This window comes from Marmota flaviventris, chromosome 4, assembly GCF_047511675.1.
Source record: "Marmota flaviventris isolate mMarFla1 chromosome 4, mMarFla1.hap1, whole genome shotgun sequence".
In the NCBI taxonomy this organism is placed as follows: Eukaryota; Metazoa; Chordata; class Mammalia; order Rodentia; family Sciuridae; genus Marmota; species Marmota flaviventris.
This window is the reverse complement of record NC_092501.1, coordinates 155,951,019-155,962,558: the sequence shown is the minus strand read 5'-3', so window position 1 is coordinate 155,962,558 and position 11,540 is coordinate 155,951,019. Positions and strand designations below refer to the sequence as shown.

At 50.4% G+C, this 11,540-nt stretch overlaps 1 protein-coding gene across 2 annotated transcripts; it reads left to right on the top strand.

Annotated features, from left to right (window-relative positions):
- Positions 1-3,814: 3,814 nt before the first annotated feature.
- LOC114095566 (G-protein coupled receptor 183-like) lies at positions 3,815-10,730 on the top strand. 2 transcript variants are annotated; one of them, XM_027938868.2, is made up of 3 exons: positions 3,815-3,993; positions 9,410-10,215; positions 10,353-10,730. In XM_027938868.2, the coding sequence occupies exons 2-3, from the start codon at positions 9,421-9,423 to the stop codon at positions 10,485-10,487; spliced, it is 930 nt and encodes a 309-aa protein (XP_027794669.1). In that variant the 5' UTR covers positions 3,815-3,993; positions 9,410-9,420; the 3' UTR covers positions 10,488-10,730. The 2 variants fall into 2 exon arrangements, with proteins under 2 accessions (XP_027794669.1, XP_027794667.1); XM_027938866.2 differs by having other exon boundaries at positions 9,410-10,730.
- Positions 10,731-11,540: the final 810 nt, after the last annotated feature.

Below are 11,540 nucleotides of genomic sequence, written 5' to 3'. Positions count from 1 at the left end.
AGAGTCAGGGTCTCACTGAGTTGCTTAGTGCCTCACTTTTGCTGAGGCTGGCTTTGAACTTGTCATCCTCCTGCCTCAGTCTCTGAACGGCTGGGATTACAGGCCACCATGCCCGGCTGCTAGTATAAATTTTAGCTCACTTTGCCAATCAACTGTTGCTTCAGCTATAACCTTGTAGGCTTATTCTTAGAACTATAGCTCTTAGGGAGATAAACTCAAGTCATCTTGAGTTACTGCTGCCTGTGGGAAAGGGCACTTCATGTAACACTCTCAAGTGTTTTACTGTCTTGTTCTTTCCCTATGAACTACTTACTGTAAAATTTCTGTATAGTCTTTGATCATGAAGGTCAAGAATTCCAACCCACCAGTGTTGTACTGGTTAAAGAATGATGTCAAAATCTCTTATAAAGAAATTTGGTAGAACTTCAGAGTGCTAGCTCATCCAGGTTGGCAGGCGTAAATAAACATGAGTTCTCCAACCCACCCCTTGCTTGGTCTCTTGGTGAGCTATTTTCTCCTAACAATTCTAATAACAATGACCACCTGTGAACCCTTGGGTGAATGCCCAGGCCTATCAAACTCACAGTGGGAAACCAGGCCTAGGAGCTAATCAAATACATCAGACCACCCCAATGAAGCAATGCCCTCACTTGAGACCCGCAAAGGGAGGTGCACCCCTAGACTGAACTTGGTGGCACCCTGGCCCCGTAACCTGGTCACTCCTTCAGAGCCTTAACCAGGAAAATCGCCACAGCTGAAACCTCCAAATCTCTGTCCTTGAGCTACAACAGAGTGCATTGTCTCCTGCCCTTGACGACCATGCAAGTCCCACTCCAAGCTGACATCGCAAACTGATGACATGGCTCCCTGTCCATGAGCCACGTAGTCAGCCCACTAATCCCCACCGAGAAGCTGGGTGAAGCGCTGGTGGAGCTGCAGAGTGGTGGCCCAGGCAGGCTGGGGCCAGGCGGTGAGCATGGCCACAGAGCCCACCCTGCTGCACAGGCCTGAGGGAGGCTTGGTGGGCCAGGGCACGCCAGCCTCTTACCCCATGGTGGCTGGTTGGAGCCAGTGGGGACATCCACTCCAGGCAGTGCTGCAAGCACAACCTGAGGATCTCAACCTTCCACTTCCTGAGGAGCTGGGGGAGGAGGCGGGCGGGGATGGGAGTGAATGGAAGACCTGAATGAAAGTTCAGATTCAGCCAATAGGGGCTGGGGGTGTGGCTCAGTGGTAGAGCACTTGCCTACCATGTGTGAGGCTCTGGTTTTGATTCTCAGCAATGCATATATTTAAATAAAATAAAGTTCCAGTGACAACTAAAAAAAAATAAAATAAAATTGAGGCTTGGCCTCCTTTCTCTTAAAAAAAAAAAATGAGAGTTGACCAATAGCCTTGGTATGTTTTCAAACCCTGATCAACATAAATCTGGACCAATTGTGTTGATCCAAGTGCTATATAAACCCACAGATTAGCATACTCAAGTGGCAACCCCTACCTGGTTGCCTCTGACCTGTGGGGGTTCTATTGCTAATCACACTCAAATATATCCTACTTTTACATTCACTCATCTTTATCTGTGGATTTCATTCTTCAAATTCAGGAGACAAGAACCCAGAAAGAAGAAATTGGCAGTGAGTTGCGGGGTTTGTTGCATCTCTAACTAGGCATAGCCCCCTAGTTAGAGATGCAACTCTGCACATGCAGACGCCACCCACCGCAGAGGCAGGGAAACTCCAGTGTCACTGACAGTCCAAGCTGACACTGTGGAAGTGCCCCTGACCTGGGCTCTCCTGCTGGCCGTCTTCAGGAGCAGGGGCACTCCTAAGGGCAGGAGTTCAGATCATTCTTTTGCAGATTATCAATGACTGAACACGTCAAGAATTTGCCACCCATTTGTGATTGCACCCCACACACCTGAGAGTCCATGTTGCTGTCTACGGTTCAGCCCTGGCCTTGTAACTGCAGCCTGCTCTTTCCTTCCTACACGGGATGCCACTACCTAGGAATGAGCCTTTCTAGCCGCCTGGGACCTTCGGCTCTTGTCCCTTGAGAACCCTCTATCAGTCACCAATGCTTGACAGAGAGTGATTCTGATCAAAAGGGGGAAATGAGAAAGGATTTTAAAACGTCCTAAATATGAGGTCACAAAATTCTTTAGCCCAGAGGAAACATGAGGCACGGGACTCCAGTCCCCTGGGTCATGCTGACCCAGCAGGGCAGGTTTCTATGGACGCCCTGATGCCAATAATATGGTAAATGACAGTAGTCAAATGCATTTCCTGCTTAGTGTGACTCTTGCTTAGGTTACATAACATGAGAGACCAACGAGCATCCTGTGCTATTCTGGTCAATCAACAAGATTATAACAAAGGGTTTGCTGCAAATTCCTGGTTCTTTTTTTAATCTGTAAAAACTCAGGCCTCTTGGGTGCTATTTGGGGAGACTTGCTCTGGGCAACTAGAATTTGCATTTTCTTTCCAGGTGGCCATCCTCATTTTGGTTTTAATAAATTCCTGTTCTCATACTCAGAGTGGCTAGGCTGGCTTTTTAGGTTGACACTCACTGGTGTCCGTGGACATAGTGAGGCCCCTGAGGGTTTGCCAATGGCGCACGCCCACGAACTTAGATCACGTGCCTGGCTCACAGTCGCCAGGCAGTAGAGGCCTTCTGGATGAATTACAAATAAATCCAGGGTCAGGGGACATTCTATAATTCCCTGTCCTCCTTGGTCTTCCTTCAAACAGGAGAATCCTAAATGCCTTAAGGACCCAAGGGATACTTCCCCAAAGGCTCATGATCTGAGTTTTGGTCGGGCATCTTCAAAAATTGCTTTGGCTCTTCCTTCTGGGTTGATAGGAGTGAAAATTTGTGGCAACAGTTTATAGTAAGACAGGACTTGCTAATCTATCTCCAACAGACCTGGAGTTTGGGGGGATGTCTTTCAGGGCAAAATGTACATATGGGAAAAATTGGGCACACAGCCTCTGTCAGTAGGAGGCCAGCCAGGGGGTGTGCTGAAGCTTAGTCTGGGGGAAAGAGGCATGTGGCGGCCCATCCTGCAGTCACAGTGGAGGGGCAGCACCCATTTCAGACCAGCGGGGAGAGTCAGTGGCTGAAAGACTCAGGCCTCATACAGAGTCAGAGAAAGCCTTGGAAGAAATAGGTGTGCTCACAGCTCAAGGACGACCATTCTTGATTGAGGCATAGGCTTTATCAAATGTGCAGATGCCTCATTTACTAGGTAGCTGTGTGGTGGGGAAAAGCATTCTCTGGAAAATGGGAGGAAGTGAAAAGGGGTGCTGGGGCAGCCACTGTCCGTCCGTGGCCTTTCCCCGCTGGGGATCAGCCCGGCTTACTTTGCAAAGCAGCCAATGCACTCTCCATTTTCCTGAGCTGCAAATGCACCTCCGGACTCCATCAAGGCTGTTTGCCTGGATCATAAACCCCAGGAAGTCCAGAGCCAGAGCTGCCGACCCTCCACTTGCCTCCTTGGAGCTGAGCACATGTGGGTCCCCAGATGCCCCTTCTTACTTTACCTGGCTCATGGGTCCCAGTGGGGGCAGACATAGTGGCTTCTTTCAAATTCCCTGATGCTTGTAGTTTGATCGCCATATCTGTGGTCTGAATCCTAGCCTGTGGGGGGACACAGAAATAGAACAGAAAGGAAACGGGCCTCCTGGGTGACTTTCCTCCTCCCTTGTACGGGGCCTGGTTCAGCTGGGGCCTCAAGGTGGGGCGAGCATCCTGTGGCAGGGAGATCACCTTGGTTGATACCCTAGGGGTTTCTTTTTTCTTTTCTTTTTTTTTTTTTTCCAGCAGAGCGGTGAAGGGAGGAAGAGTGTAGAGTCTAGTGTCCTGAACTGATTCAATTTCTGCTGAGGAAGGAGTGCGCGTGCACCCTTCCAGGCTCTGTGGACCCCGTGGACGGCAGCTGGCCGTGGGACAGGGCTCTGCTGGCCTCCTGTGCTTTGACGGCCCTTGGTGAGTGAGGTGAGTTGACCTGGAGCCTTCTCAGAGCATGAGAAGGGCCCCTGCCCCATGTCTGTGGCTAGAGTAGCTGTCACTTTCCCTGCTCCCTGGGATCCCTGCTATTCCCCTCTGGGCAGGACAGGTCAGGCCTGAGCCAGCTTCAGGTCATGAGTGAAACCTGCTGATAGGACTGGGCTGGCTCATGGGTTGTGCCCTGGGGTGGGGGGGTGTTACATTTCAGAGGCCTTTTGGAAGCCCCTATGCGGTTGCACAAACTGATTCTCCTGAACAGAACTGAACCGTACCTTGCACTCCTCTGTCACACCTATGAGACTCTGGAAAGGCCGATCACCTTGTGAGGAAGGTCAGCATGGAGAGGCTCGCTTAGCTTTAAGGCATGAGTGATCAACATTAGGTCCTTTCCTAAGAGCAGAGGAGATGTTTAGGGGAGCAGGATGTTTTGTGCTTCTAGGGAGAGGACCTAGGGCAGGGGATGCAGAGAGGGGCTAAGGAACCACCTCTGGCCAGTGTGGCAGGAGTCTATGACACAAAATCCAATACCTGGGCTGGAGTTGGTCACTTAGCACCTCACTTTCTGACGTTTGTACCAGTGTCAATGAGTGAAGGTCAGGAGACAATAGCTGGGAGGGCAGATGACCCAGTGTGAGATGTTGGGGCTCATGAGCTTGGTGGCCCCTATTTTAGGTTCATGTGGCTGTCTCGTCCTTGCCAACCTCCCTAGACCACTGCTGCCGTGACAACCCCACCCACTCCTCCTTGGTATGACGTCTGTGGCCTCCAGTGGGGCCAACATCCTGAGTACGGGCTTTGTGCCAAATACAAAGGAAAGGAAGAGGACCAGGACAGTGCGTCAGGGGCTCAGGTCTGCTGGGGGCCGACGTGTGATGACTGCACGGAGTCCCCAGCAAGGGCCAAGTCAGCACCAAGGGCGCGGGCTCCATGCATGCTGCGGAGGTGGGAGGAGGGGCACTTAGCAGGCTCCAGGGGACGCAGTGAGTGGCAGTGAAGGGGACAGAGGCACGCCAGGCTGAGGAAGCAGGGGTGGTACCGAGTGCACTGAGGACCTGGCAGGGCTGAGGCTGGGAGGTGATGTGTCCTGTGCTTAGGAGCCAGTCCCAACCCTTTGCCCTGAGAGCCCTGAACAAGTCAAGAAACAGACTCACAAATTCCCAGCAGGCATCCTGCTCAGGTTGGCTCTAGAAGGTGCATGGACCCGTGGCTGGGACTGTCCTGAGCTGAACTTGCTCTTTTTGGGCTTGCCTTGCCTGGCTCAGGCTCAGAAGTGCCCTCCTTGTGCGTCCCACCCGGATCTTGCTGGGTCCTGCAGCTCAGCAGGGCTTGAGGCAGGATGGGTAGGGAGGGAAGGGAAGAGGAAGAGGAGCCTCCTCTAGGTTCAGAGGGTGGTGAGTGCTGGTGCTGGGTCCTGTCCTGGAAGAGTTTACTCTGAAGTGGTCACTTCACTGGGGACACTGTTAGCCTGCCCCTCCCTGGGACTCCCAGTGCACATCTACACAGGGTGACAGTGTGTGTGTGTGTGTGTGTGTGTGTGTGTGTGTGTGTGTGTGATTAAAGAAAACCAGAGCTAGACAGTAGTTAAGAGTGGTAGAAACAGATTTCATTCAGAAACTATTGCTTAGGGGAGAAGAGACCTGGGTATAGGTAGAGCCGAGCTGAATTCCAAACACAGCCTGGACAAGTGGGGGTGTACATCTAGGGAGTGGGTGGGGGGCCACGGAGGGGGAAATACCAAAAAGGAAACATGCAGTCGCGGTGGAGTTCTTGCTAAAATGTCCTGGCAGGATTCTTGCTAAAGGCAAGCCACGGTGCCCAGATGTAGAGAGTGGGGTGAAGAATTTGCCAGATATTGAGGTGATCAGATTTTCAGGGTGGGGACTGAGTAGAATTCTCTCCAAGGCTGGGTGATGCTGGCCCTGCAGGAATGGCTTGGAAGCCCAAAGTGGAGACCTAGTCAAGAAGTGGGCTTGGTGTCTGACGGGAGTTTGGTCCAGGAGCGTGTCTGTGCATGCGCATGTGTGAGTGTGTGAGTGTGTGAGTGTGTGTGTGTAAGGGCGGGGAGAGTTTGGGGGTTTGGGGCTGGCCCACAGGGAGGAGAGAGCAGCTCCACGTCCACTTCCCCTACCTGCATTTCTTCCGGCAGGGCTCTGGGGACTGCAGGCAGAGCTGGAGGGGAGTAGCGTTTGTCCTAGGGAATGGCTCCTGCAGGCTAGCTTTTCCAGGGAAGGCAGGAGATCATCCTGGGGCTGTTCCTCCCAAGCTACTGAGCAGAATTAAATCTCTGAGCTCAGAATTTCCGGCAAGGACTTTGGGAAAGACTGCCGTGGGCCCCGGGAGGGCCACACACCCTCTTTGCACCTCAGTGTACCACAGGGACAATCACATAGCTCTGACTCGCTGCAGGAAGAGCCTTGAGGAGACCCAGCCCAGCTCTGCCTCCTTCAGTCTGGGAACTGAGGATGGCAGGATGATCCTGATGGAGCTGGGAGAAATGGAGTTGAGGCCCACTCAGACCGGGAACAATGGGTTTGAAAGAGGAAATAGGAAAAGGCATACAAGCTGAGACAGACGACCCATAGGAAAGGGACAACATATTTGTACAGGTGAGGTCAGGAGGAAGAGAGAGGCCCAGGCAGATAGGGAAATAGCCCCCCGAGCAACTTCCTCGGCGCAGAGCACAAACAGCAGGTGCTGGGTTTTGCTGAGAAACTTACAAAAAGGTTATTTTTAAACTGGGACACACGTGACCTGGAGTCCACGGCCTTTCCAAAGAAGAAAAACGCCGGATCAATACTTTGATTGGACTAAAGGCTGAGTGAATGCCTCATGGACATGAGCGCTTACCCAGGCTTGGGCCAGGGGCTGACTTTCCCCAACCACAGATCCACAAAAGCCCCTGGACAAGAGTCCTTACTGGCAACCCTCTTGGGTCCCCTCCCAGAGGCGGCAGCTTTGCTTCATTTGCTTTATTAAATTCTTGTATTTTGTTTACTGGCTGCTGTCTGTGAATCCCATTCTTTGAATTTTCAAGAAAAAAAAATCTACTAGACTCCATGTTCTGTGCCACACAGGCACTACTTAAAAACACACGCATGGCCAATGAGCAGGTGAGAAGTGCTCAACATCAGAAGTGATCCGAGAAATGCCTGCTAAATCCCCAAGAACCCCGCCCCCACATTCACCATGGCCAACCTGGAAAAAGACTCGCGAGGCCAAGTGAGCAGCCAGGGTTCAGCCACCACAGGGGCATTGAGAAAAACCACTTTGACAAACTGACTGGTGGAACCTATTAAAATTAGACATGCACAGAACCTGTGCCTCACTAGTTCTACTCTGAGCTAAATGCTCGGCAAAATGCACACATTTAACATGCATAGCAGGACTGTACCTAATTGTCCCCAAATTGGAACCAACTTCCCTGTTCATCAGCAGCAGAAAGGATTCATCTCTGGTGCTGCATTCATAATATCAAGGCCCATTCTGCAACAAAGTACGGTCACACCCAACAATATGGGTAAAACTCACAAACCATCATTAAGCCTGAGAAACAATATGTTGTGTATTTTTTTTTGTGTGTGTGTGTGTGGTGCTGGGGATTGAACCCAGGGCCTTGTGCATGCGATGCAAGCTGAGCTATATCCTAGCATGTGGTGTGATTTTATTATGCAAAAGTCCAATGGCAGGCAAGACCAAGTTGTGATGTAGGAGGTAGGAGAGGGGTTAACCTAGGGTGGGGATAGAGGTTGGAGGGGCTCAGGAGAGCTCCAGGAGGCTGATGGGGTTGTGATTCCCAATCTGGGTGCCACTTTGTGAAAATCCTCGATCTGTACTTTTAAAAATGTGTACACAGTTTCATTCGTATGTGTTCTGTTAGGGATGGGGGTGATTTTTGCCTGCCCTGGAATTGGGGTGGACCGTGACTTCCTATACCGATAGAAGGTGGTGAAAGTGATGAAGTGACACTTCACAGGCTAGATGAGAAAAAGTGACCCGGTGTTTTAAGAGAGTGTGTCATAGAAATTTTGAGGTTCAATAAGGCCAACAGATCAGCAGACAATTGCCTTTACAAAAAATTGGTTGCTTACAGCCCCCAGGAGGAGAGGGCATGCCATGCCATGCTGGGTCACATGGGGAAGCACCAGGTGGTCAGGTGGCAGAGGGAGCAGAGGGAGAATGTGAGCAACAGTCGTTTCTTGTGGTTTCCTGGGTAAGCAGGCTTAGGATTGGTTAGTTTGAATCATTTCAGCCGGCTCTGAGTTCATATCATGGGTGCTGTCCCTAGTTGTTGGGTACCTGGCCTAAAGGGCGAGAGTTTGAAAAAGGAAGTGGTTAATGGGAAGGGCCCTGAGTTGGGTGGTTTGCTCTGGATGAGTGTGCTCATGGGCAAGTCGGACTAGCTCTAGGAATTGGCTGACCTGAGAGGGTTGGTCCCTTCACGGTCAGCAAGACCCAGAGATGTCAACATATCAAATGCAGAAAAGATGGATAATTTGTGCAGCTTCCACCATTTTGGGGGGCCTCAAGTTGTAGGTAAGAAGTCTAATTATCTGCAGCTGCCGTGCTGAGAAAGCCTAGGTCTCGTGGACAGGCCATGGGCAGCTGCTTTGGTTGTAGCCCCAGCAGAGCTTCCAGCCAGCCTTGTGCATCAACCACCTCACATGACTTCACATGGGACTGAAGTCAACCCTGGACGATTCCAGCAACTCCCAGCTTCTGTCTTTTCACCTGAGATTCTCAACATGGGGGAGCAAGCAGGGCCATTCCCACTGTGCCCTCTCCAGCATCCAGGCCCACAGAACCCAAGAAGGCCATAAAATGTATCTTAAGCTACTATTTGGGGGGTAATTTGTTATACAATGTTTTAGTTAGCTTTTTCGCTGCTGTGATCTAAAGACCCAACAAGAACAAATTTAGAGAAGGAAAAGTTTATTTGGGGGTTCATGGTTTTAGAGGTCTTAGTCAATAGACAGCTGTCTCCGTTCTGTGGGGCCTGAGGTGAGACAGAACATCCTGGTGGAGGAAAGCAGCTGGGGACATGGCACCAGGAATGGGGTGGGGGACAGAAAGGGGGGAAGGGGAGGGGAAGGGGAGGGGAAGAGGGAGGGGGAGGGGGAGAGAGAGCACTCCATTCAACAAGGCCAAAATATAAACCCCAAAGGCACACCCCCAGGGACCCACCTCCTCCAGCCACACACCCCCTGCTTCCAGTTACACCTAGTTAATCCCTGTCAGGGGATTAATGCACTGATTGGGTTAAAACTCATTCTCCAATCGTTTTCCATGGGCATGTTGCCTTGGCAAAAGTATCAATTATCACTATTCCAGGGGCATAACTCTTCAGATATGATATTACACATTTTTTCTTTTCTTTTCTTTTTCTTTTTCTTTTTGGTCTCCGCAGGGATCTCTGAGATGGCTTCAGACATGGCTGACCCAAGCAGTCTGCCCTACAGTGCCAACTCCTGCCTTCCTCACCTCCCACCCCGGGAGGCCAGTGTGGCGCTCTCTCTGTTCTACACAGTCCTCTTGGTCTTCAGCGCCCTGGGAAACATCCTTGCCCTTTGCCTTGCCTGTCAAAAGGACAAGAAGATCAACTCAACAGGTGTCTACTTGGTCCACCTGGCTGTGTCTGACCTCCTGTTCTCCTTGGCCCTACCAGGGAAGATCACCTATTACGTGCTGGACTTCAGCTGGCCTTTTGGAGACGGGCTTTGCAGGCTGACGGCGTTCATAATGTACTTGAACACCTATGGTGGGGTCTACCTCATGACCTGCGTGAGTGTAGACCGGTACCTGGCAGTGGTCTGTACCCATCAGAGCCAGCGGCTCCGCAGCACTGGCCGGGCCAAGCTCATCTGTGTGGCTGTCTGGGTCTTGGCACTTCTGCAGAATGTACCCTTGCTCCTGACCCCTATGGCTAAGCCCATGGCGGGCAAGCTGACCTGCATGGAGTATGTCAGCGTGGAGCCCATCCTCGGGCTGCCCGTCATGGTCCTAGCAGCCTGTGCTATAAGCTTCTGCATGCCGGTGGTGATCATACTGTTCTGTTATGTGAAGATCGCCTTGAAGCTATGCAGCACAGCCCGGGAGAACCCCGTGGCCAGTGGGAAGGGGCATCCCCGAAGGGCCTGCCTGCTCACGCTGGTGGTGCTAGTGGCCGTGGTCCTGTGCTTCAGCCCCTACCATCTCAACGTCATGCAGTTCATGGTGAGAGAGATGCTGGGACCACCATCCTGTGCTGAGCAGAGGGCTTTCACGCTGGCTCTTCAGGTCACCGTGTCCTTCATGAATGTGAACTGTGGCATTGACCCCATCATTTATTTCTTTGCCTCTACACGTTACAGGAAATGGCTTCTTGGCATTTTGAAACTCGGAGCATCTTCTTCCTCCTCCTTCTCCTCCTCCTCCCCAGGAAGAGCATCCTCAGAAACACAGACTGGAGGCTCTGTCACCATATTGGAGAACCAGGTCTAACCTGAAACTGGCTGGATGACCGTGTATAGAGCAGGTGCCAGCACTTACAGGCCTGAAGCTTATACAAGTTTGTTTTTTTTTTTAAAGGTGCGGGGGTAGGTAGACTCTTTAAAAAAATAATGCAAAATAAGAAATACAGGGGCTGGGGATGTGGCTCAGGCAGTAGCGCGCTCGCCTGGCATGCATGTGACCCGGGTTTGATCCTCAGCACCACATACAAACAAAGATGTTGTATCCACCGAAAACTAAAAAAAAAAAAAAAAAAAAATATTAAAAATTCTCTCTCTCTCTGTGTCTCTCTAAAAAAAAGTTTTTTTAAAAAAGAAAGATATTGTGTCAACTACAACTAAAAAATATTAAAAAAAAAGAAAGAAAGAAATACAGGTTGAGTACCCCTTATTTGAAATGCTTGGGTCCAGAAGTGTTTCAGATTTTGGATTGTTTTTTTGGAACATTTGCAGAGACATGAAATATCTTGGAGATGGGACCCAAGTCTAAACATAAAACTCATGTATGTTTCATATATAATTATATAGATAGCCTGAAGGTAGCTTTCTCCACCATTTTAAATAATTTTATGCATGAAATGAAGCTTCGTGGTGTGAAATTTTCTACTTGTAGCATCGTATGGCACTCAAAAAGTTTCAGATTTTTGGAGCATTTTGGATTTCAGATTTTCAGATTAGGGATGCTCAGTTAGTACAAATTAGTTCCAGGATCCTGCACGGGACCATAAGTGAGGTGCTCTGAAGCTTAAACTGCATCAGCCTGGGGAAGAATGTGCCTCTCATGCTCTAGGGACTGACAGCGGAGCTCCTCGACCTTTGACAACATACATGGCTTTTTTCTAAGAAAAGAGTGTTTCCATAGTAAACACAGGCAAGAGTGAAAGAATTGGCTGAGTTCTAGGTCAACAATGTAGAATGTTTCAGATTTGGGGAGGTGAAATGTTATAAAGAGCAAAAGCATCTTCTGTCTCCCCCCAGAACTTCTAACTTTTGGAGCTAACATTTACTAAATGCCCAGGCTGTTCTGCAGAAGTCAGAGGAACAGGGAGG

Coding starts and splice junctions, on each gene's coding strand:
- LOC114095566 (XM_027938866.2), top strand. CDS start 9,421: ATGGCTTCAGACATGGCTGACCCAAGCAGTCTGCCCTACAGTGCCAAC.